Consider the following 27,547-nt stretch of genomic DNA (forward strand, 5'->3'; position numbering starts at 1 on the left):
CCGATACAACACAAATAGATCTAGGGCTAGGTCTATTGCCTTTCGACGAAACTTTCAGATTTGGAGCCTTAGGAATTTTGACAAGGGTCTAGGCCTATCAAATTTAGGCCTACTTCACAACAAGTTAATATTGAAATAGTACGGCAGATGTTCATCATCGAGGTAGAAGTGAAAGAAAAGCTGATCGTTAATCACACGAAGCGAGGTAAACATGCGTTTGTGTTTAGAACTCTAACGTTACCTCGCTTCGTGTGACAAACATGCATTTGTGTTTACCTCGCTTCGTGTGACAAACGATCAGCTTTATTCTTTCAATATTGAAATAGTTTTGAATTACTTACTCATTATCTGCAGATAAATTTTTCTTGAGGGCTAGTTTGCTAGGCTCACGAGTAATTTTCCCCGCGACAACATTTTGTTTTAATCCAAGACAAGTACACACTCACACTGTGTGCTGACTAGCCGGCCGGGCCCTGTGCTGACTGCTGCCCCAGTGCAGCTAATACTGTAGTATGCAAGCTGTCAGTGTTGTGCTGTATTGTTTAATGTGCACTCGGTTAGTCTTAATCTCACACTGTGTTTTATATTAGGATCACGATCTCATCAAAATATTTACTAATCAGTATTGTTTCGGTTAGATATTTTGAACATTGTTTTATTATTGAGCAAGTATATCTAAAGAAAGTAATTTACGTTCAAATTACAGAACAACCGGCAAAGTATTCACATATATAAATAACAGTGTCTGGTAATTAAGACTAGCTTTGTAGATACTGCGTTTTTCCTTGGGGAAATATTCATCATGTAGATACTGCGTTTTTCCTTGGGGAAAGTGCAAGTTCAGTGTAGATACTGCGTTTGGCAGTTACGGAAAAGTAGCTTTCCAAACATTTTTTCAAAAATCTGAATATGTCATATGAAGAAGGGTTGCCCACTGACTATATTTATGCAAAAAAGTGAAAATCGCCAAAAATGTTAGATACTGCGTTTTTCCTTGGGGGGCAGAATAGTCTCGCAACATAAAACTTTTAGTGTGACAGCACAGACAATAGCTGCATCCTCCGCCTAGATTATAGGCTTGACCAAATCATGCTGACACCCAAAAAATTATGGTCGTAGCAAAATCAAACCACCAGGGACATTGCTTGAAGAACTGTACATCAGAGTATGACTTTCTAAACTTGGCATGGAATTTGCTGTGAATATTTGCAGCGAAAAATTGTGAAAAGATTGTGATTGTCAAAAATTTCTCAACCATGGATAGACTGTGATATTTGTCATCTGACTTCCTCTTACGTTCAGCTAGCCACAGAGGCAATTGGTTCAAGCAGCAAACTACAAAATCAAATTGGGCATATTTGGTGGTGATCAACATCTGTTGCTGTCTATGAAATGTCTTTTTCTGCATAATAACTTGAGCAACTAAAATCTTTGATGTGAAAACACTGGGAATGTTATGCATTTTTGTTGTTAAGTTCGAACAAATTTTTCTCTCTGATTCTCCCATAGATATGGCAGGTGATGGAGCGGTTGCCCGTGGTAATGGTAGGCCTCTCCATGAGTGGATGGTGGGCATCTGGAGGGCATCAGGAGAGTCGCTATCTTCCATCAACCTACTTGAGTGAGTCACAATCAGTAACGTCGTGCTGTTGATAGGTGCTGCAATACCATCATCGTTTTTGTTGCATAATGCTATTAGGGATCCCTCATCAACAGTACAGCATGTTTTGTGAGTTCCTTTTCTAAGATATGAGAATAGATTGAGCGCAAATCTCAACATGATTATCGTGACATTTTCCCTGTGAGTTTGTTAGGCCTTATCCCTCCTACTGGAGAGAATTGATATGGTATCTTTTACTGGTGTCAGTGATGTGGGATGTGATTCTTCCACATGTAGGCCTGAATTTTGGAAGGTGGTTTAATTTTCCAGACCATGAACCAAAAATAAGCACGAAATAGGCGTACCTTTGTCTTTCACTTTATATCAATGCGCAATTGTTCTTTGACATCTGTCGGCGTACAGAATCTGTCATGTGCATTTACGCAGAAGAATTTTGCATAAACCATGGTCTGAATTTAAACCACCTTTGTGAAATCAGCCCATAGGATTTCAGTGTTTATCCCCATAGAGAAGGAGAAATATGTACATACGTATCCACAGCAATGAGTGCAATTGATTTTCCTCCCATCAGATTTGATTCGATTTGATGGTGGAAAGGATAAGAGTCCAAGAACCACAGGTAATAGGGACTTTTCGATTTCCTGTCCTGGACATGGACAGCGAGATGGCATCATTTAAAGGAACTGCGCATGCTCCAGGTTCTCCAGCACGTCCAACACTAGAACTGAGAACACGTCTTCCAAGGATTTCACGTCCTCCTAGATTTAGGACAGGAATGACATCATCGTTTGCCGCACCAGTTGCCAGCCCGCAGGAGGGGATGGGGCCATGACGTAATAACATTACGTTGTGAACGACGTGCACTGAAAATCGAAGTTGGTGATAACACCGTGGACGTAACAAGTGGGCTGCAGAAATTTGGATCCACTCTTGTACGAGAAAGGCGTCCTCGTCCCCACACAATTGAAAAGTCCCTAATGATGGATGTTGTTTGGTTCCCTCTCCACTTTTTGCCTCTTAGATCGAAGAGCTCAAGACAGAGATTTCATCCAGGTCCATGCAGACCAGCAGTATGTCCTACAGGTTGACCTCAAGAGACTCAGACGGACCAGGGTGAGGAATCTCTCCCTCTTTACTTCTTTGTTTGTCTGTTTGTTTGTTTGTGTGTTTGTTTTCTATGCCTCCTTTCCCTGAGGGTGCAGAAAGCATTATGTAGTATGTGGGTCATCCATTTGACCATATTTCCATTCGTTCATAAACCACCGATTTGCGAGCATGACTTATTAATTCCATTTGTGGATATTATTGGCAATAAACCCAGGTACTATGCTAAATGAGTTGCAGATTCAGTGATTTATAGCTCGAACAAATTTGGTTCATATCAAGGGTCAATTAGCTTTGTTGGGAAAGATTTGTTTTTTTATTAGGACCGCAACCATTTTAGATCCAATTTTCATCAAATAAACTTTGAATTCCTCTTCAAATTGTATGCTTTTTCATATTTCACACAGAGGTTGCTCTTTATCTCACAAAAAAAAAAGTTGGAACTGAAGCCCTATCTCTACCAAAAACTATGCCAGCCTTTTAACTGATGTCAATATCAATATCAAGAACTCATATCGAGAATATATTTGATGCCATGTGCATATGGGTCAAAGTGTTATTGCGAAAGATGTCATGTGAAGTTGACGGACATTTGAACCCGCGCAACTCAAGAGGTCAGGGAAGCACTTCACCTAACCCCACACTCTACGAACCTTGCTCCCATCCTGTGCTTATTTGCTCCCAGGAGAGCAAGGCCCACACCCCTCGCTTCCCCAAGGCCAAGGATGAGGGATGGTGGCTGGTCCTGGGCGATGTAGACAACAAGGACCTTCTTGCGCTGAAGAGGATCGGCTTCATCCGGGGGAAGACGGTGGTCCAGCTCTCATTCTACACCCCAGAGCGAGTCGGTGAGCATAAAAACATCCTCTTCGACTTCACATCCTCTTTTTTCGATGAATTTAAACTTTTCTTTTTACGGGCATGATATTCTGTGGATTTACAGTAGATGTGATTTCAGATTATTTTTTTTCTCAAGTCTATACACATTTTGCTTTTTCTATGTATCAAAATCACCTGAAAATTTTGATTCCGATTTTTCCGACAAACCTCAATATTATCCCTGTTCTAATGACACAATAAAGTCTGCTGAATTGCTGAGAATGATTCATGAAATAATACAATATGCAAAAGTTTGTTGAAGACAGTGATATTTTGAATAATATCATCTTGAAAAATGGTCATCCTCTTGTTTGAAAAAAAAAAAATCATATTTCATCATATAGCCTCTCCCCCAATTTTTTGTTAACCTAATGAACAGTCTCAACTGCTCCTTTTTATTTTCTTTAAAGTTTCAAAGGTGTTTCTCGGAGAGAAAGTTTAAAATTAATCAATTTATTTTTGCAAATGATTATTTGCTGTGGCTTACCTCAGGGAAGCATTGTTGATTTGGATGGCATGGCTGTTATCATGCAGTATTCTTCACAGAGCAAAAGAACATTTAACAAGAAATCATCTTATATCTGTCAATCTGTGCATTATGCTTATGCTATTTGAGATTTGCTGTTATGAAACTATCATGCAACACCATCTTTGCAGAATGTGTAGATTTATCACAGAAACTTCATACAATGTAGAAGCAAGGAAAGTATTTGATTGTCATGTATGTTTCTTCAGTACTGGTGCATTTGTAATGCGTGACCAATGACGTAGAACCATCTCAAGGTATGACAATGTAACCCTCTTCCTCCACCCCGTATACAGGGAACCTATTTTAACGAGCTGCATGAGAAATGTCTGTGTTATATTGCATATCTGGCTATATCAAGGATAAAAATGAAAGAATATAAAAGAAGTGAGACTTGCAAAATCACAATTTTATATCAGGATATCAGGTATCTTGCCATATCTGACCCGTTACAACGGGTTCCACTGTTAGGTAATATTTTAGCCCGTTATAACAGAGTCCACTATTTGGTAATATTTTGGCCGTTATAATGGGTTCCACTGTATTGGTAATATTTGTCTCTTCCATAGGCCGCGTGATCTACAGCCTTTACATCATGAGCGATAGCTATGCAGGACTTGACCAGCAATACAGCATATGTCTCGATGTTATCGAGGCGGACATTGAAACACAAATTAACAGTGAAATGAATGCCGATGAGCTGGACTCGGACCTTGAGCAGCTGGAAGCAGAGCTCGGAGAGCTGGACTGATCAGCCAGTAGAGGCCTTACAGGAGTTTTCCTTCTCAAACTGTTTTTGATGCATCCGCCATGAACTGTCGCCGGAGGAATAATGGTTTTGGGTTGTCCGTCCGTCTGTCCTTCCATCCGTAATCACTTTGTGGACAGAGTATTACACAAAAACTGTTTGAGGTGTCCTAATGAAACTTGGCATGTGTAAATGTATGTCTGAGTAGACAAACTTATGCCTATACAACTCTTTGGTGTGCACAATCAAGGTCAGAGTGAAAGGTCAAGGTCAAATTTTCAAAATTTCACTATTTCTCCCCATATTAATGCAATGCCTTGGAATACTTTCTATAAACTTAGTGTATACATGTATTACCCGATAAAGATTCTCTAGAAATAGGCTTTGGGCCATGGCCTTAAAGGTCAAAGGTCAAATGAACATATGAAAATTTCACTTTTTTCTCCATATCAGCGAAATGGGTCAAGGTATCTTCATGGAACTGAGTACTTATGCATGTATTGCCTGTAAGTGATTCTCCTTGAACTTTTTTGGTCACTAGGTCAAAGGTCATACAATTTGTATGTCAGAGTTCAAGGTCAAATCCTCAAAATTTCACTATTTCTCCTAAAGGCCTATCTGTGCAATGCCTGAAGGTGTTTTCTGTAAACTTAGTGTACATGTACTACCAGATGAAGATTTGCCAGGAAAATTTTTGTGCCTTGTGGTCAAAGGTCAAAGATCAAGGGAAAATCTGAAAATTTCACTTTTTCTCTGTATCTCGGAAATAACTCAAGGTATCATGATGAAGCTTAGTATATGTGCATGTACTGCCTGTCTGAATTTTTGGGTCATGGGGTCAACGGTCAAGGGTCAAAAGTCAGGTTGAAATGCAAAGATTCTACTTCTTACTGCTGAAATTACACTTTTTTCTTACTACCTTCAAGATTACTCAATGCAAAAACTTAAAACTAGGCATGTACATGCATTATTGCATAATGATTCTGTAGAGAAATAGTTTGGTTATGGGGTCTACGGTTAAGGGAAAATGTTCAAATGTCACAATTTTCCCCATATTTTGACAGTATCTCAAAGTATTGTTGTGAAAATGGATGTTAGCAGTTAGTGATTAGTGAAGAATTGTGTGCCATGGGGTCAAAGGCCAAATGAAAATGCTCAAATTCCTGAATACTGCTCTCTTAAACAATTTAACCATCCATCCAAATTAAGTCTAGTTTAAAGGAAAATAAATTCTTAACACATTTGTGACAAGCATATTGTTTTAATGTTTTGGCAATTAATGTAAAACTGTTGTCTCACATTGACAAGAGCTACTATAGACCTATTGGGATAATCATGCATTATGGCGGAGGCATACCAGTTGCCATAGCAACATTTCTAGTTTGAGAATAGATCTGCAATATGTACCAGATCTGAACTCAAGAAGTTCCATTGGTATATATTGTTTGGTTAGAAGGGCAGAATTGAATACTGCATACACCATGTATATTACAAGTCTGATTTTCACAAATCGAGACTTTCCAACAATTTCCGAGTCGTTACATTCGTAACCGTAGAGTTCCGGTACAGTAATTAACGGAGAAATGTATCCATGCTTTTCGCTTTCATGTCAAGATCACGGTTAATCAGCTGACATGTTGTTGGATTCGCGAATAGCACCCAACTCTCTAAATACATTTAACTAGGACCTCTAGAAATATATGGCATATAAAGTAAACAGTTGGTTGTCTGAAGTTACTGAGTGAAAGCTCAAAAATCAAATCACTAATGTGTCTGAAGTTTAGCTAAAGATATTATAACTTCCTCAGGCAAAGTCTGATAATCATGTTGCTTAATGTAGTGGATGTAAAATGAATTACAAGTATATTCATTGTGTGGTAAAGGTCAAAGGTCATTCTTCAAGGTCAGTGAACAATATCAGTTGACCTATCAATGTGTCAATGCCATGTTCACCGATAGAATTTAGTGACAGTGCAAAAAAAGTGGAGGCATTTATCGATAGCATGGAGTTGTCAAATTGCTTTAGATTATGTACAGTGTCTTTCTGATATGTACAGTGTAAGCACTCTAAATAATGGAAAGGGCACACAAATGCCTTGTGTCTGCATCTATGTATGCATGTCATGTATACATGTTTTGTTCCGATGATGTACGTGTTCTTCTCATGCCCCATGTTGAAAATAATAGTACGATGTATAAGTTACGTAGTAGTGAGTTACCATCTTAATGTCCTCTACGTCTTTTCTTCTTTTTTTTTTGGCTTTGATTTTATTATTATTATTATTTTTTTTTTTTTTGTGAGCCTACCATCACAGATGGCAATGATGTCTCTTGTTACATGCATATGTACAAGACTGAAATAAACAGATGCAAAAATGTGTAATTTCACCTTGTGATGAAAGCTTTACTGTGACCTATGTTGTACTCTTGTGAAGATACCAAATAACTTCATTTCTTTCAGGGTTTAGTTTTGACCAAGCATTCTTCAAGGCAGTGTTTTCTTTGAAAATCATAGTTGGATTGACGCATGTTCTGTCTCTAGAAAGAATTATTGCACCTTTGCAACTTTTTCATCCGTACATAGGAATACATAGGGTTTCACCACTTTGGCCCCCCACTTTTTTTTTTTTTTTTTAAAGAAAAAAAGAATGAAACCTCTGAGTGTGGCAAGGTCTTTGTTTTTGCGCTGAAGACCTTTTTTTTTTTTTTTTTTTTTTTTTTTTTAACCCAGAAGTGGCACCAGATGTTGCGCAGAAGGCCTTTTTTTTTTTTTTTTTTGGCTTGTTAGCTCATGAAATCTGAAAGTGCCCCCCCCCCCACCACTTTTGAAAACGTGGCGCCAGCCATGCAGTGATCTCACTAGTAAAATATCTGGATGTCTCATTCGCCCATTCATGCTGTATCAACAATTATGAAATGAACCCTTATGCTGACATTTTTCCAACAGATATTGTCACCGAGAAAACTTGATGTCGTGAGCTCCGTACATAAGTGTATGGACTGTGTGTGTGTGTGTGGTAAGATGGCAGAACGGTAGCTTCAAAATGATTGGCCAATGAGACATCTATATATTTCCTGTAGAGATCAGTGGCTCACAACCCCTCCACACCATCTCTTGCTGTCGCCTGGAAATAAACAGTCAAGTCCTAGAAACCACACTTTTATGGCTTAGCACTGTATCCTCCTATTATTATCATTATTGTTCTATAAAGTTATTGTTATTGTTATTGTTGATATCATTATTATTATTATTATTATTATTATTATTATTATTATTATTATTATTGTTATTGTTGATATTATAATAATAATAATAATAATTATTATTATTATTATTATCATTATTACCTCCGCAAGGGAGGAGGTTATGTTTCCATTACCGTTGGTTTGTTTGTTTATCCTTGTGCAAAATAACTCAAAAAGTTGAGAACAGATTTGGATGAAACTTGCAAGAAAGGTTGAGAGTGACACAAGTAACAAATGATTAAATTTTGGTAGTGATCGGGGAATTTTTAGGGAATTTATGAAAGATTTTTGATATTTTGGCAGGTAGGGTCAATGAACTTATGAGTTCAGGCTGCGCGTATTTGAGGTTTTCATGCGCGCACTAAAGTGCTGCTCTAGTTTTTGCTAAAGGCGGGGCGCGCCGCGCAGCTGAGTTTTTATGACGCAACAAAGGCTTCTATATTGGGAAATGGGGCGATTTTTTAGCATGCATACGCATGTGTGGAAATCACTGGTCTCTGGGAAGGAGCAAGATCATCGGTGGAAAGTAGCTGCTTGGCGGAGGTCTGCGCTTTCAGAGTGCTTCTCTAGTTATTACCTCCGCCAATACAAGGGAGGAGGTTATGTTTTCGTTACTGACTGTTTGTTTGTTTGTCCGTTTGCAAAATAACTCAAAAAGTGGTTAACGGATTTTGATGAAACTTACAGGAAAGGTTGAGAATGACACAAGTTAAAAATGATTAAATTTTGATCAGAGAATTTTCGGGGAATTTATGAAGGATTTTTGATATTTTGACAGGTAGGGTCAATGAACTTGGGAGTTCAAGCTGCGCATTTTTAAGGTTTTCAAACGCGCACTAAAGTGCGTTCTCTGGAGCGTTGCAGCAGTCTATGCGGGATGTGATGAATGCATGCACCAGCTGCTCGGCAGCCTTGAGAAGCAAGGCTGACACTGTCTTGCACGATTCTGTGGCACGCATTGGCACGACTCGAGTCGTGCCAGTGCGCAAACTAGACGTAAACTGGCGTGAAGTTTGCGTAAACCCGTCGTGACTGCGTGCCATGTCGGGACGAGAATTTTGAAGTGTTCAAAATTTTGGTCACGACAAAATTTCGCGACCGGGTCGTGAACTATGCGCAAACTGTTCGTGAACTCGTCGTGAACTCGTCGGGACGATGCAGGAGGATGCGTGCCAGTGCGTGCCAGTGCGTAGCAGTGCGCGCCATGCCACGACTGTCACGAACTGCCGCGAAATAGTTCACGAACAGCTCACGTCGAGTTCATGAGTAGTTCACGACATGTTCACGAATTGGTGCGCGTCGCAGCGTGGGCTTGCCTTCCCACTGACTAGGTCACACGTACTTCACGCATTGATGGCACGAGCAGTTCACGACTAGTTTACGGACTTCACGAACAGTTTGCGCTTGCCACGAGCAGTTCACGACGAGTTCACGAACAGTTCATGAGCAGTTCACGACTACTGCGCGACAGTGGCGCTCGCGTCGGTGCGGGGGTATATATAGGGCTTCCCTTCTCTGCAATGATATTGTCTCTGGCATTCAGCATGTTGTCTCTTCCACAGCCAATCCAAAAGTGACCAGGGGTTGGGGAGGCCCCCTTTTTATATGGCGTGCCCAAGTCGGCACGACATCGTCCGAATTGCGCAAACTCGTCGTGCCAATGCGGGAAGTGCGTAAACTATGTGTAAACTATGCGCAAACTATGCGTGAACTCGTGCCAGTTCGTGTCAATGTGGACTCTGATGTGCGCGCATTCGTGAACTATTCGTGGACTCGTCGTGAACTCGTGAACTAGTCGTGAACAGTGCGGGAGCCTCCCAGTTCGTGTCCCAAAATGGCACGACTTGCCACGACAAAATCGTGGCCAAAAGTAGTGCAAGTGTCAGCCTGGCATCAGATACTTGCGGATAGCACGAAGATTGCGGAGGCTGTGAAATGCAAGTCTCACAGTGTTTGACACAGTTTGCAAGTCCATTTTCATACTGGAGTCAAAGATTATTTCGAGATCACGAACCTTGTTTACAGGGAGGGTTGATACTGTCCCAATATGAAGACTGGGAGTTTTGAATTTCGCAAGCTGCTGTTTTGATCCAAACATGATAAACTCAGTTTTTCCATCATTGAGTTTCAGGGGGGTGTTTCATCAACGCTTGTCAGCGAAATCCTTGGTTTTGATTGGCTGAGATGCTCTGGTCACTGACTGTTACTGTGGTGATTCAAGTTGTCAGCGCCGACAAACGTTGATGAAACACCCCCCAGGTAGCTGTCTTTCATCCATTTTCTAATGTCCCTGATGCAGGCCTCGACGCGAGCAATCCAGCTATCTACTTCTGCTTGCAATGATGGGCAGGAGAACTATACTTGTGTGTCGTCTGCGTACATGTGGTAATGAAGATTGTGCTGCATGATAATGCTGCACAGTGGAAGAGTGTAAATATTGAAAAGTAGAGGGCCAAGGACCGATCCCTGAGGAACAGAGAAGTCATGATGAACTTACTTTGAAGTCGCATCACGAACACAAACCCTCTGTGATCTATTTGAGAAGTAGGATTTTAACCACTGGAGAGCCAGCCAGTCCACCTATGCCATTACGTTTGAGCCTTTCGAAGAGCACAACGTGATCGACGGTGTCGAACGCACTACTCAGATCCAACAAGATAAGCCCAGTCACCTTACCACTATCCATAGCGGTGAGAATGTCATTTTGCACTTGTAACAGGGCAGTCTCAACACTGTGGTTTTCTCTGTAGGCAGACTGGAAGTCATCTTGAAGGTTAATGTCATTCAGATAGGCCTGCAGACGGATAGATACAATGCGTTCAACAACCTTAGAGAGAAAGCTGAGATTTTCACGGGACGGTAGCTTGCTAAGTCTTGTTTGTCGAGCTGTGCCCTTTTCAAGAGAGGTTTAACTAGGGCCTGTTACATTGACGCTGGAAAGTTAGCACTGCATAGAGACTTATTCACAATATCTGTAATGTACGGCACAAAGTCATCAATATATTCCTTCAGAAGACCAGTGGGAATTGGATCAAGCTCACATGATGATGATGGTAAGCTCATGATGACTTTCTTGACCTCAGTGATAGATGTTGGGGAGAAATCAGACAATGCTGGAACGACTGGTGATTGACTGCACTGTGCACACTGTCCTGACTGATGCTCCTTGTCAATGTCGATCAGTACGGATGCTGGTAATTTTGTCGAAGAAAAAGTGAGAAAATCTATCTGCCAGTATCTGGTCAGAAGAGGTACCCGGAAGAATGGCCTCATTCTTTCGATGCATCAGCATGTCAACAATAGTGAAGAGACGTCTTTGATTCCCCAAGCACTCTGCAACACACTCTGAGTAGTATTTGGTTTTTGTATTTCGTATTGCAAGAGACACAACCTGACGCTGTTTGGGGTACAGTTCACGGTTTGCATCACTCCTGATACCTCTCCACTTGCGTTCAAGGCGCCTTCTCAGACACTTCGCAGCATGAATCTCTTCTGTCATCCATGGGCTTGTGGGTTTAATGACCACACTTCTCGTTTTCTTTGGTGCCAGCTTGTCCAGAAGGTTGGAGAGAGAATCATTATATTCTTTGAGACACGAAGAGATGCTACCATTCGCAAAGTCTATTTCTGACAGAAACTGATGAACTCCTGCCTGAAAATGTGCTCTATCCATAGATTGCAGGGGGCGAGTTGTGACAGTCCTTCGAGGAGGGGGCGGCTTCCTCAAATCAAGGCTGCTCTGCACAGCATGATGGTAGGAAACTCCCAAGACAACAGACACATCAGACACGACAGTATCTGAATTCCGAGTGATGACCAAATCAAATGTGTGATCATGTAAATGAGTTCCCTCCCTGTGTGATGCTGCTTCATTCCATATAGGATGAGAGTAAGTTCGTGAACTGCTTTGCACGTAAATCATGTACATCATCCATCCACACATTAAAATCCCCTGTGAGGAGAACTTCGGACGGATGAAGAACGAGAGTGTCAAGAAGACAGGCGAATTCTTCGAGGAACAGACTGTACGGTATCCGTTTTCCCTGCTCTTCTACAGCATCCGGGCGATAGATAACAAGAACAACGACTGAGCGGGACTGACATGAAACTTGATAGGCTTCAAATGACTTAAAGTATGTTACAGGCTCCGATTTGACCGACAATGAAGATTTGAACAGGAGTCCAACACCACCGCCTCCTTTTCCTTGTCGAACTTTATGATCAAAGACATATCCATCAGGTGTACATTTACCCACAATGACGTCGTCATCCTCCTTAAGCCATGTCTCAGTCAAAGCAATGATGTCAAAATCATTGTCAAGTAGGACCCCTACAAATTCGACGATATCAGGTTTATTCCGTATCGATCTCGCATTAAGTGTGCAGAGCTTTGGAGAAATGTGGGTAGGTCTCACTGATACTAGTATCAGGTTTCCACTGTCAGAGCCACGGCATGAAAGATGATGCTGTGAACGATGTCCTCGACAAGTTGGTTTCACTGAACATATAGGGCTCACACCTGTAAATAAAATGGAATGTCCCTGACCGCTTCACAAAATCGTACCAAAGATACCAAAATAAATGAAAAAAAAATTACAAATCAGAAATGCAGTTTGGCAAAAAAAAAAAAACTGAATAGCTGCAGATAATGAGTATGAATTCCTCTACAAACTGCATGAAGATGAAAGCTTTTCTCATGGAATTTGAAGGGACTATATCTCATTAGGTGCATGTACAGAAAATAGGTGATTTTTGATTTTTTTTTTTGAGTGAAAAGAACTCGTAGTCTGGCTTTGCGGACCCTTGGACAGAGTTTGAGCCAAAGAACCCGCCTGGGAAATTTGATGGATGAAAGGGTATATTATATCTCACTTATCAAGGTTAGTGAAGATGAAACACCTCATTTTTCCCAGCTGTTTTACAGAATATTTTGAATTTTGAATTTTAACATACGTCTCTATGGGGAAATATTTACCCGTGTGAGCCCTATACCATAGTCCTGCAGTAATTCAGTGGTAGGTGGGCAATGGTAGCCTGATTCCATTGCGCTTGAATAGACAGAAGCTCCTCTCTTGTGTAGGTGTGAGTTTATGGCCACTGTTGCTATTGTTGCTATTAGGGTCCAGAGAGTCATAACAATAGATGCACTACCCGGGCAAGCCATGCTGTCTATTCATGCTCTGATCAGTCAAGAGGAAAGAACTATGATAGCCAGGGGCATGTACAATGTACTGCAAGAGCATGGAGCTCTGTAATGGTTGACCAAGAGAGATCTAGTGCAGGAACATGAAGAAAACTAAAAACACACAGTAGCTTTCCTAGAAGTCTCTATCCATCACAAAAATGATCTAGCAGGATCCTGGAGTGATACTTAAGAGATTGATGATAAATGCAGAAGGCAGATGCTGTCAGAACAAGAATAAATTCAGCAAAAACACGGAGCTCATACACAGTGCAACCTCCTGGCGTGACATGTATCTAAGTGATATCAATTTTGTATAAATGATACAGATTAATAAGTCTTTGATGATAATAATACACAAGTTCAGATGTCACCAAAGGTTATAATCAAAATAAAAGATGCGTCGTCAGTGGTAGTGTGTCCATAATAACATAATACCATGGTCAAAATAAAATCTGCCATTGACCTGACATAGCCCTATGGGCGAAAATTCGTCGTAACAACGTCTTTCACAGAGTTTCTTTAATTACTACTGTTGTATATATATACAGACATAATCAAGACCCGAGGGAAGAAATTTGTGAGAAGTAAGCACATGTACACCAAAATGTCGAGGACAGGTGAACGGCATCCCATTAAAAAAAAAAAAAAAAAAAAAAAATGAATTTGGGGCATTAGATCAGTGGAAATGTGCTGATTGAAATAGTTCCGATCCCCAAGTGTGTATCCCCCACCGTACAGGATTTGCGCCCAATAGCTCTCACGAGTTACTTTGCAAAAACTGTGGAATCGTTCATTGCTAAATGGTTAGTTGAAGACATAGCTCAGCATACTGATCCTAACCAGTACGGTAGTCGGAAAGGCCTGTCAACTAATCACTACCTCATCCAGTTGCTCCACCAAATACTGACAAATGCTGAAAATTCAAAGGCGATATCAACGATTGTTTTGACCGATTTTTCTAAAGCATTCAATAACATAGACCATAACATCCTTGTACAGAAGTTGCTTGACATGAGTGTAAGACCCTGCCTTGTTTCTTGGATTGTGAGTTTTCTTGAATTTCGTTCTCATTGTGTTAAGTACCATGGAAAGCTATCGGACTGGAAAAACATAAATGCAGGTGTCCCCCAGGGCACTAAACTTGGGCCAATTTTATTTCTGATAATGACCAATGATGTATGTTCAAATGTTCCAGTACAGCATTTAAAGTATGTGGATGATATGACTTTGATTGAGAGTAGGAAAATGACTCAACCATCCAACATGCAGCATGCTTTGGATGAAATTAACCAGTGGACCAGACACAACAACATGAAACTGAACCCCTCAAAGTGTGTATCAATGACAATAACTTTCTGTAAAAACCCTCCTCTGCATAATGCTTTGTTCATTGCAGACGTTAAACTAGGTACTGTCACCCAGACAAGGATATTAGGTGTTGTGATTCAGTCAAACTTGAAATGGAATGGTCATGTTACTCAGGTCCTAAAAAAGTGCAACAAAAAGTTATACATGCTTCGCTCCCTAAAACGTTTTAACTTCCCCACAGCTGATTTAGTTACTGTATACTCGGGCTACGTGTCCTGTTCTTGAGTATGGCTGCCCAGTTTTCAGTGGCTCCCTCACAAAGAAACTTGAAAGTCAGCTGGAAATGATTCAGAAAAGAGCCTGCAGAATAATATTAGGCAAAAATTACACATCGTACATTACTGCTCTTGAAACCTGCAAGTTGGGCACTTTAGCCGACAGGAGAAGACAGCTGAGTCTAAAATTTGCTTGTCGCATGGTTAATAACCAACTCGTCTCTCACTGGCTCCCTGCTAAACAACAAAGGCATCAATACACACTGCGTTCGAACACAAGGTACCAGCAATATAAATGTAAAACAAAACGGTTTCAGGACAGTGCAATACCATATTTCATTAATCTACTGAATAATAAAGATTAAAAGTTTTTATGCATTTGTATAAGTAGCATTTCAAGTATAATGTTTTACACTTGGTTACACTTGGTTCTGTTGAGTACCGAAGTAGAAACCATTATTGCTCTGAGCACTTGTGCCTAACAGTGCATGCACCCCACTAATAACACCCACACCGTGGAGTTGTTGTACTTATTCTTGTCTTGGATGTACATGTATATCATTGTGAGTTTATACCGTATTCCTCTTTACATGTGACGTCACCTCTTGTTTGTTACAAATCTAATAAACCTCGTATGGTGTTGTAACCATACTTAAAAAAAAATAATAATGTTTTCCGGCTGTTTGTTTATCAGTCTATTTGCCTGTGTTGTTTTTGACATGGTACTATTTGTAACGGAAAAATATATTGCGGATTTGAGTAAATGACCGGATATTTGGTATATATGAAATAATAGTGAGGATTTAACTGATTTTATCAGTTTTTGAACCATAATTTTCATGATTGTTATAGCACAGACGGGTAGATTTCGTTTCTCTTTTTTAGTTCCGAATATTGTGTTGTTATGGTAACCGCATTTTTTATGAAGAAAAACAATGAGTGTGGATTGAGTTGACCTTTTTTTTTTTCATCTCAGATTTTGATTTGAGATATTTTTTTTTCTGATGGATATAGTTTTTTGATATGTAGGCCTAAAATATATGTTTTATTTACGTTGAAGGATGAGATGTCATGATGATAATTGTTCAAAAAAGAAAGAAATATTGTTTATTTTATTGAAATTTGGCACATGTGATTAACGCGATGTGCAGGTGTGAATTTTTTTTTTTTTTTTAAATCAAAATCAATATATGTAGATGAAATAGTAATGGTACTTTTTTAATGACTAGCTGTGTAATTATATATTAACAGTGATTTTTTCCCCTTTTCTTCATTTCTTCTTTTTTCGTTTTCTTATCTTTTTGATAAAGTAATCTGAGTATTGATGGGCTGGTACCCTCACTGATTTCATCATCAGTTGTAATAGTATACTAATTTTTTTATTTAGTGTTGAGTAGAGTTGCTATGTTGACAGGATATTTTTTTTTATCTCCCTTTTTTTCGTTTTTGTAAAAGCAATTTTAGAATTGATTGGGCTGGTACCCTCATAGATTGATCACTTCTTGTGATTTACCACATGTGACCTCTGTAATATTTGTTTTTTTTTTAATATCATGTCTTTATATCAGTGTTTGTACAGAGCACCGAAATAATCTGTCTGTTTTTATGACTATGATTGTAAAACATGTGCAATTAAGCCTTTGGCTGCCAGACATGAGTTTTAATAAAACCTGTTCAATTCAAAAAATAGACTGATACATTGCCTGGGGAAAACCACCACTCAAACTAATGGTGTATTATTCATGGGTGGGTTCGAACCATGCAGTGATTATTACAATGTACCCCTTATCTGCTTCTCATATCTAGGGCCTGCAGACCTTAACCTGTTACCTCATCTTCAATGTACGATATGGACCACAATGTATGTTAACCCCGCCCCTTCCACTATTTTATGGAAAAGTTGATATTGTATTATATGGCAGAGATTTCGCAGCGATCCGGGAGATTTACACTTACGTTCCGAGGCAACGGATATTTCAAAACACTGTACAGCTGTATGTGCAATATAATGATTCCTGAATATGAATCAAATTTGATATGATTTATTTCCTGATTTGCTTTTCCTTCCAGTTGAACATCATACAGTTCGATAAAATGAATATAGCCATAAAGTTCTTGAATTACTCTTAACCGAGTCATCACTTAAACATTAGGTGAGAACCTGTTTAATCATAAGGCTTATGATTAAAGTTGGGGGGGGGGGGGGGGGGGGACAACCAGCTCGGGCAGGGGTTCCAGGCCGGGATATATCTTACCGCTCTTGCAAGGCTATTCAACTAGGCTCAGTAGTGGTAGAGACCTAATTAAATGCCCACTGTGCCCGGGAAGGTGAGGGCGGGATTTTTGGTGAAACTTCCTCACTTTGATTGGATATGTGTTATAATCCCTCTCTTTAGTGTAGACTTAGACATGGTTTGTTTGTTTTGTTTTGTATTGTTTTTTATTACTACATGTACATTTCCTTCGTTTTTTTCTAATATGTTGTGTCTACGAATAGATCCCCACCCCTCCAGCCCTTTCGCTGTTCCGCGGCCCATATTAAAGATGCTGTCTAATATCACACGATATATTTTGTGCGCTGAACATCAAGACACTAGTATTCATAAAAAAGTGAGGTGAATCAATAATTATGTTGATTTGAAAGGGGGAGGGGTCATAATATAATGTAGGTGGTACTGTCCAGCGTGTGTCGTTGATTCCACCACCCGTGTCCAAGATTTTCATCGTATTACAGGTCACCCAGCTACTTTTGGGGTAAATATTGCTTGTCCCTGTGTTGTATTTTGTTTTGTTTCATTTTGCTCGATTTTGACGGGGGAGGGGGGGGGGGGGGCTTTGAACCTTCCCATCTTATTCAATTAATAGTGCTTAGTTTATTGTGTTTTTTAAAGCTCTTTTCATATTCACCTCACGCAACTCCAAAAATAGTAGGTCCTAATGATAAATATGCTAGACAAACAAAACGTCCCTGTCGCATATATTGTTCCATAGTGCAAATGACTGTCCATACATTAGGCAATTTGTGGGATTCCCCATGCAGTCGCGATTAAAGTCAGCCCACTTGTTCCGTTAGTTTGCGCCTTCAGACTCGATCAATGAAATGACGGAACTTTTGAATTCGTGTATAGCTATAGAGAAATCAGTGATACCAACTGTGTTTTTTCTGACAGAGTAAAACTGACACGATCATTGTTTCAGTGATGTTTAGTCACATTAAATCATTCAAAAAGAAGAGAATAATAAATCACAAGTGGACCTAACTTTCATTAGGCCCTATAGGAGACTAACGCGCAAGGATAAAGTATCAGCATGTTCAATTAATATGCTTTAATGTGCTGAAAGTGACGGCGCATGAATATCATGACACAGCCACACGTCAAGCAACAGGAAGACCAGATAACGCTACGTATTTTCAGTGATTGTCCTCTTGTGGACACTGACTGAGACAGTGACTTTGTTCAGACTGCTATTTTTCTTCTCTATATAAGTTGGAATTTCGTTTAAACGCATTGTCGTGACCATTATTATTGTGTGCCCTTATGGAGAGACGTGGAAATGAAACCTGTCTGCTTAGTATCCAGTCATAGGTAGGTGAAGTTTATTGCCGTACTGGATTGTTGTCAAGTACATTAAAGTGATGGTATATAGTTTTGGTTGAGATGGGGCTTCACCCGGGTTTTCAACTTTATTTTTTTTAGAGGGGGGCGGGGGAGGAGATAATTAGAAACCACTTTTAGAGCATACTATTCTAAGAAGAATTCAAAGTTTATTCGCCGAAAATTAGTTTTGAAATGGCTGAGATATTCAGAAACAAGGAAGTCCTACTAAAAGGTGGGACCAACCTTTCATTACATAGGACCGATTTGTGTTATTTTGTTTTTGGATATCTCAGCCGTTTCAAAACCGATTTTCATCAAATTAACTTTGAATTACTCTTAGAATTGTATGCTCTTTAATATTTCATAAAATTTAATGGTTTCAAATTGTCTCGCAAAATCGTAACCTGGCCCGCATCTCAACCAAAACTATATCATCCCTTTAATTCTCGCTTCACTATGCCTATTGCAGAGCTCGACATTAACGGTGGCACAGTGGCACGATGACCCGGCCGGGGCCACTAATGTCGGGCCACCAAATTTCCAAAAAGGCCATCTTTTGGTTGCCCGATCGGGAAACTAAAATTTAAAATTAATTCTTATGTTTCCTTTTTTACGGCCACCAAAATGTCAAATTCAAAGATTTTAGTGGCTCGAAAAGGCCACCAGAGGAAAAGGTGATGTTGAGCCCTGCTTTTTTTGACATGTTACCTGTTTATTTTGGTCAATGGATACCACCTTTAGGACAGCCATGTAACCTTCCTACGATGCTTGGACCGAGGAACTTATAGGGGAGGGGAACGGGATAAACACTCGACTCTCCCAACACACACTCACACACGCACATACTGATAAAAGGACAATGTAGGCCTACATGTATTATGAACAATATTATTTGATTTTAACCTACGTTATACAATCATGTACGATTTTGTAGCACCCCCTCCGGAAGGAAAGCAGAAAAGGGTGCCTTTATAAACAGGTTAGCCACTATAGACAATTATGGTGGTCATTTCAATTTCCTGCATGCAGTATACAAGTAGGCCTATACATGTATAGATGTTATATATCGGATGTAGGTGTATGGATGCCAAGCTGTTTTCATAATGGATGAATGTTAAATAGTAGTGTATAGGCTCTATATAGCTATCAACGTCATGTAGCTTACGCAAAAAACACGTGATTATGAAATTAAGGAATTCCTTTTTTTCTTTTTTCTTTTTTTGTCGTTGATACGTTTTGTCTTTGTCTGTCTGGCTGGCTCCGAAAAGGGATATAGATGCCTGCTGTAAGATAATATAGAGACCATGGAATATTTTGGTGACCGCTGGCCGCGCGTTCAGCAGGTGTCCTCCGTACACAGGTTCTGTAACACGGTATGTCTCTGGGGGAAGATTTCAGGGGACGGCATAAAGTACATTGTAAATAGCCGCTACAGACAAGTGACCGCTAACAAAAGTTTGACTGTATACTATAGGCCCCTATATTCAAATTCATGAATTTCTTCCGTCGAGATGTTTTCATTGCAACTGATTGACAAATTGCCCTACATCGACGTAAATAAGCACGGAATTGATCAGTGTTTTAGTAGTAGCCATGATAAAAAATCATGGGCGTACATACTCGAGCAGCATCCTGCTCGAGTATGTACGCCCATGATTTTTTATCATGGCTACTACTAAAACACTGATCAATTCCGTGCTTATTTACGTCGATGTAGGGCAATTTGTCAATCAGTTGCAAGGCCCCTATATTGTCTATATGTATTACATGAACACATAATGATATATTTACTTTTTTACTAATCGGCTGTACTCATTCAGCTATATAACAAATAGCTACCATAAATATACATTATACCGGTTGTTCTCTGATAGGTCCCTTCTTGATTTAATACCGGTTCTTGCACCAACAACACCAACAACGGAATCACCGTAGCAACCAAGGTTTTTTCCCCTCACTGCCTTGCTTAGTAGGCCTACAATGAAATGCACATTACCATTTCTTGTTTCGGTTTCACGTCAGAACTTGAATATAATAATATCATTTCTTTTCCAGACATAATCACACGCGATTCGACACACAAACACTGTAACTGGATTTAGCATAAACCGGAAAGCAATTAACATTGTTCATTACATCTTACTCTTCATAGCACCTGAATAATATTCTCCGCAGCGAACTAACTTGAAGACGTAAACAAGTTCAAAGAATAACAAAACTACAAATTAACGTATTATTACAAAATACCTCGCTACTTAAGAACCTATTGATTTCCCAACCTTTAAACCAGTCTACGAACAGTTGAATTTTACTTGGGGGCTTGTTCGGGAACGAACTTCTTCAGGTCAATCAGACTTAAACAGATATATATATATATATATATATATATATATATATATTGGGCCGTGACGCGAGAAAAGGGCCCTTAGTGCCGCTGCGCGCAAACGCCAGAAAACGGCGCGGAAGTTTGACAAAGCAATACGCGCAAAAAAGATCAACCTGTTAACTGCGCGCACATCCATAGACGCATCTAAAAAGTGACAGGATTTGGACAAAACATGCTTTTTTTGAATGTCGTAATGGGGTCATTTAGGATTGGAATTTCAGAAAAAGGTTTTCATATTTAAATACGTCAGAGTTCCTTCTACAATGTGGAGGTGAAAACTCACTTTCGGTATTTAATGCCCTAAGGGCCCTTTTCTCGCGTCACGGCCCAATATATATATCTAATTGCAACTGATTCTCTCACATTCTCTCATATTTCTAAGTTGATAAGACAACAGATGACAAGAATATATTTTTAGGTGTTATGTATCAAGCAAATGCATTTTTGTTTTTCATTCGTGCAATACACAGAATATTTCATATGATATATATATATATATATATATATATATATATATATATATATATAATATAGAGAGAATATTTCGGTGAAAGATGACACCATCGATCCATTCAACTCGTCTGTGCCTCGTTGAATGGATCATTTCATCTTTCATCTCATGAATATTCTTTCCATTGCACTCATGAACATTTATTATTCACGTTATTTGTATACTACAGCCATTTAATATGATAAATCCGTTATTGCAACAAAACAACAAAATTAATGAGAAGGAAAGATATTTTCCTGTTGAATTCACGTGAAATGACAATTTTGTCAACGAAATAACAATTACGTGACGAAAGAGACAATGCGACACTTGGCACCCCATAACGAGCTTATCCTCGAAGTTTATTTATCCTCATAGAGATCAAATAAATGAAGAAAAAAATAATTAAGAATCAGAAATGCAGTTTGGCAAAAACTGAATAGCTGCAGATATTGAATATGAATTCGTCTACAGAATTGAGTAAAAAGAATTCGTAGTCTGGCTTTGCGAACCCTTGGACTGAGTTTGAGCTGAAGAACCCCCCTTGGAAATTTGATGGATGAAAGAGTATATCTCACTTTTTTCAGGTTATTGAGGATGAAACACCTCATTTCTCATTTTTTAACACACGTCTCTATGGGGAAATATTTACCCGTCAGCGCACCCGTGTGAGCCCTACAGAGTATAATGCACACAAGTCAATGGAAAGTATTCATGCCATACTTGCTCTGTTGGTTTATGTTGATCTATTCTGTCAAATACCTCCCCCTCTTATCTAACTCTGCTTACCTCCCCCTCTTATCTAACTCTGCTTAACTACACTTTGTTTTCTTATTATGTTCTTGTGGTACAAGATCTTAGTAGTTGAATTCATGAATAATAAAGTAGTCATTATCAAACAAATTTGAATGATTGTGGTATTTTAATGTATATCTTTGATTTGGCTACCACTGAAACAGTTAAAAATACATAAAGTTAAAGCCTTACAATCGTGGCGAGTGGTTTGTGCAGCACGGAGACGAACGCAATACGCTGCCTCCCCCCATTCTGTACCAAATGTCGTGACACCGAATGAGAATAGCGTTGGTTCAATGGGTCAGCGAACACACGCTGGACTCTAAATCACCTGACCCAAAATGGCTGTCCGAGCCACGAGAGCTTCCGAATGGACGCACACTCTCAGTGCGCATGCGCATGAAGAGAGGCCAAAAGAGCCACGCGTCTTCTGGCCTCTCTCCTCCAATCACCGCAGCTCGCGGTCACAATGTTTGTGTATGATGCGTACACACACACACACACACACACACACACGAGTCTCAGTGGCAGCACTGTCCCACACGTTTATGGATAGCACTGCAGTCTGGCATTGCGCTTCGTTCGTTCGTTCGTTCGGAAGAGTTACACAATAACGTACCATTAGGGGTTATGATCGTCCGTTTGATAAATCAAAGTCTTTTACAGTACTTTGTAGACAATAAGGTGATGATGATACCCCCTTATGCGAGGATAACTGCATGTTATTATATTCATCCTATGTAGAACTGTACTATATCAACACTGCAAGATTTATTTTTGGAAAACCCAATGCGCATCATTTTCAAAAGTGTCCCTTTGAGCAGCTTTACAACCCTTCAATGTGCAATTTCTAATAAGATGTAGGTCGAAATATCATGAAAAACACATTTATGATGTTAAAAAATTAATTAAGAAATGTGACCTTTACTATAGGGCTCACACCTGTAAATAAAATGGAATATTCCTAACCGCATCACAGAATCGTACCAAAGATACTAAAATAAATGAAGAAAAAAATCGTAGTTTGGCAAAAAACTGAATAGCTGCAGATATTGAGTATGAATTCTTTTACAAACTACATTTTCGTTGGAAGATGAAAGCTTTTCTCATAGAATTTGAAGGGACTATATTTGATTGGGTGCATGTACAGAAAATATGTAATGAAAGAATTCGTAGTCTGGCTTTGCGAACCCTTGGACAGAGTTTGAGCTGAAGAACCCCCTTGGAAATTTGATGGATGAAAGGGCATATCTAACTTGTTCAGGTTACTGAGAATGAAACACCTCATTATTTTCTCCCAGGTATTTTTACAGATTTTTTTTTTTTGAATTTTTGAATTTTAACACACATCTCTATGGCGAAATATTTATTGTGAGCCCTACTAATTTGGGAGCCAGTCATAGCAAGGTTAAAGTTTGGCCAAATATGTGTGAATATATTGTTCCTGTCTAGTCGCCACACACACACAAACACATACGCACTCACAAAATGATAATAATGATAAGAAATAAATTGATCAAAGAAAAAATATGAGAAAAAATCCCAAATCATCCCGTTCATGAAAGCAGTGCAAGGATGTTTTACTCTTTGTTTTTTGTTCCATTAAAAGGACAAACTTTCTTTCACCAACGACATGCTTTGCCAATTCTGTACTACACGGCTGCCTATTGTCGACTTTGCTACCTTCTGCCGCCCTTTACATAAAAGAATGATTTTATTCATCAGTTTGTTCCATTATCAAAAAAAAAATATTGTATGGCCTTTATTATATCTCACGCTGCATACAATCCAAATCGACTTGCACGATGTGACATTCATTTTCCTTGTTTGTTGCAGTGCACTCCCGTTATAACGAACACGGTTATAACAAAATTACGGTTACAACGAAGTAAAAATTCAGGCTGCAACATTATCCGCTCTATGTTTTTTTTTTTTTTTTTTTTTTTTTTATTGTTTATTGGTTCGGTTATAACGAAATTTCGATACAACGAAAGAAAACTGCCGGTCCCGAGGACTTCGTTATAATGGGAGTCCACAGTACTCACGAGGATGCATGGACAAATTGCTCAACATATTCTTGAATATAACTCAACAGGTACTGTTCATTATTACAGTTGTGTTGTGAGTTTTTTGTTGTTTTTTATAATTATTGTTTGATGGTCCTGGAAACAAAGAAATAGAGAAAGGCAAAAAGAAAGAAAGGTCATAAAAAGAAGATATTTAGTTATTAATCCACTGAGCAAACTCTGTAAACCTATTAAAAAAAGATGACTAATGAATGAATGAATGAATCTGACCGCAAGGACCAATTATGTTAGCCTCCTCAGGAACGGTCATCTCCAGCTTTGCGACGATTGCAGAACAGTCGGCCTTATAATATCATTTAGGCTACGCCAATAAAAATCGAATAAGTTCGGATTTTTCGCAATCCCTAGTATGCCTAGCGCCCATGACTCCCAATTAAACCGACAACTGACCTTGATCTTGCCCAAACCAGCAGCGTGAGACTTTACGGGTCCTCTCTTGCCTAGTTCTGGACCCTTTTCATCGATTCTTTTTTCGCCGACTATACGCGTTATAGGCCGAGTGACGGCGCTATCCCGAGAACTGCGCAACCGAGTTTTGCGCAGTTCTCGGGATCGCGCCATCACTCGGCCTAACGCGTATAATCGGCGAAAAAAGAATCGATAAAAAGGTTTCAGAACTAGACTAGGTCCTCTCCGGAAAGGGTTCCAGACCTCAGTCGGCTTACGTCAAGGCCGTCCATGTAATGCATCATGACATCAGGTTCAATGGCAGAACCATTCCAAGCCTTCTGTTTGTTCATGCAGCCGATATAAACTGGGCTATAGCAGGAAAAGAAAAATAACTTGCTGATAAACTTCTTAAAGGGGAAGGCTAGTAACTGATCAGTGGGAATCAGTGGTAATGCTGGGAGATGATTGTTCCAATCCTTATGGGATTCATTCAAGAGTACATTATATACCTATTGTTGTGTGAAAATGATTTGCTTCAGAATGGTCTCATATATTCAAGTAATGTGCAGTTTAATGCTTCCAGGTTAGCGTCCCTGGTCAGTGACGGAGCATTAATCTGCACAGTACTTGAATATGAGACCGTTCTGAAGTAAATCATTTTCACACAACTATAGATACACAATGAACTCTTGAATGAATCCCATTAGGATTGGAACAATCCTCTCCCAGCATTTCCACTGATTCCCACTGATCGGTTACTAGCCTTCCCCTTTAAAGTACCATGATAAAGGATTAATATATCCGAAGTTATAATATTGGAAGTGTATGGGCTCTAGAACCTCATAGGGACTATCTTTATGGATACCTATCGGCTTTGAATTCTATAGACTTAGACCATAGTTCTCCCCCCCCCCCCAAAAAAAAAAAGAAAAGAAAAAATCCGGTATCATCTGACGTACGTTTACGCGCTCGTTCCCTCCATTTGAAATTACCCCATATCTCCGGACTAAAAACATTTCAGAAGCTCTCTTTTAAAAAGCGGGCTTTTCGCAGGGTCTTCCCGGGTTGGAGACCCCAAGACTGTTCAGTTAAATTCAATGCGTAAATATGGATTGAAATGGGTGTGCCATTTTACCAGATCATGTAAATCATTGATTTTTTTTTTTTTTTTTGATGGAGTAGTGGCAGCTCTGACGAACAGACATCAAATGCAACGAGTATATGGGACTGCTAGCCTGCCAAACTTTTGATTTGACATAGCAATGAACAAACTTAACGTCAGAATTCCGAATTATGGCTTAAATATATTAGCTAATCGTGGATGTCATTACTTTGGCGCCAGAATTTCGAAATGAGAAGAAAAATACTCATAGAAGCGTTATTTAAATGTGAATGATCACTTTTGAGTCAAGTACTAGTAGCCTGCCTTCAGTGACATCGGGAATTTGCAGCAGCATAGTGCTCCAAAATTTTGGCCGCAAGCACGGACACGCAGTATAAGATATATATATATATATATATATATATATATATATATATATATATATTTATTTATTTATTCATTTATTTATTTCATAGGTACAAAGAGGTTGTATCATTTTATATAATCTCCTTTGGGTACATGTTGACTAGCTGCATGCCCACACGGGTGTTTCGACTGGGTGCATACAAGAACCAGCGGTATATCACTCTACGTTGCCTTATTGCATCAAGTGATGTATCATTACAGATCGTCAACCCGGCAAACGATCGTACAAATGTTGTCCTCTTTGCATGCTTTGGGAGCTGGCAGGAAATTTTGAGAGGAAAGCAGTTTTGCTATATGTTTATGAGTGGCGTGTATCTGCCATCTACATGGCAAAATCAAAGTCCTTGTCCGGCAATAACCTTTGAGTTATGTCCATCAGTGCCTCTGAATAGGTTTCCCTTATATGCTGTGATTAGTTTTAAAAATGACTGTCCTTTTTCTCTCTTTCTTTCTTTTTTCTTAATCTACAACGTTATTTCTTTCAGATAGGACCTGACGCCTGTGAACATGGGAGGGAACAGCACAAAGCCAGAGGCTAAACAAACCTCTGGAAATACACAAAGCGGCGCACGCGCATCCGTGTCGTTTGGCGATTTCGCTGCGGGTGCCAGAAGCGCTTCACGAAGTTCGAAACAAACTTCCAAGGCTCGGTCTAAGAAGAAAAGAAAGAATGGAGCTCCGACTAGTCGTTTTCAGAACGATCCGTCCAGGCGACACTGCGCCTCTTCCGATTCCACGTTGGGTGCTAAAGTCGCATCAAAGCCAAAACATCGGTACACATTACCAAAAAGCTACAGCACCCGACTGCATGGCGCATCCGTCCACGGCACACAACGCGCGGACCTACCAGATGACGAACGAGTCTTAAATAGCGGCTCAATAAAAGACAACGAAAGCGATGAAGAAGACAGTGATGACGAGGGCACAATTTCCTCCAGTGACGTCGATGAGGATGTGTTTGCCGCCACCGAATCAACTCACAGAGCTGATGGCCATGGTCAAGGGAATGATGATGATGATGATGATAGTGATGACGATGGCGTTGAGAAAAGCTTCATGGAAGAGCGCATGGGTGGAGATGACGCTGATGAAATGGAATTCGATCTGCACGGTTTTGCTCCCAACAGGTAACGCTCTGCCACTTGATAGTACTGGTATGTCACGCAGAGAACGGTCTCTGCGAAAGGCCGAAAACTCATTAACAGGGTTAATAACACGCGGGGGTATTCAATTGAATTCAGTTCAATTCAGTTCAATTCAATTCAATTCAATTTCATTTATTCTACATGCTAAAAAAGTGTAAAAGAAACACAAATACACAGACATAACATACCATATTGCACATTACGTTTCCATTGGAAACAAGAGAATATGCAAAAA

At 39.6% G+C, this 27,547-nt stretch overlaps 1 protein-coding gene across 1 annotated transcript in view; it reads left to right on the top strand.

Moving 5' to 3' along the window:
- The window catches only part of LOC140242723 (activating signal cointegrator 1 complex subunit 3-like), a 68,302-nt gene extending 61,041 nt beyond the window's left edge, over nucleotides 1–7,261 (top strand). The window contains exons 38-41 of the mRNA XM_072322482.1: nucleotides 1,510–1,621; nucleotides 2,643–2,734; nucleotides 3,411–3,573; nucleotides 4,700–7,261. Coding sequence (XP_072178583.1) covers nucleotides 1,510–1,621; nucleotides 2,643–2,734; nucleotides 3,411–3,573; nucleotides 4,700–4,881 — 549 coding nt within the window. The 3' untranslated portion in view covers nucleotides 4,882–7,261. The remainder of the gene's footprint in view (nucleotides 1–1,509; nucleotides 1,622–2,642; nucleotides 2,735–3,410; nucleotides 3,574–4,699) is intronic.
- Nucleotides 7,262–27,547: the final 20,286 nt, after the last annotated feature.

The sequence above is a fragment of the Diadema setosum genome, chromosome 19 (assembly GCF_964275005.1).
Source record: "Diadema setosum chromosome 19, eeDiaSeto1, whole genome shotgun sequence".
NCBI classification, from domain to species: Eukaryota; Metazoa; Echinodermata; class Echinoidea; order Diadematoida; family Diadematidae; genus Diadema; species Diadema setosum.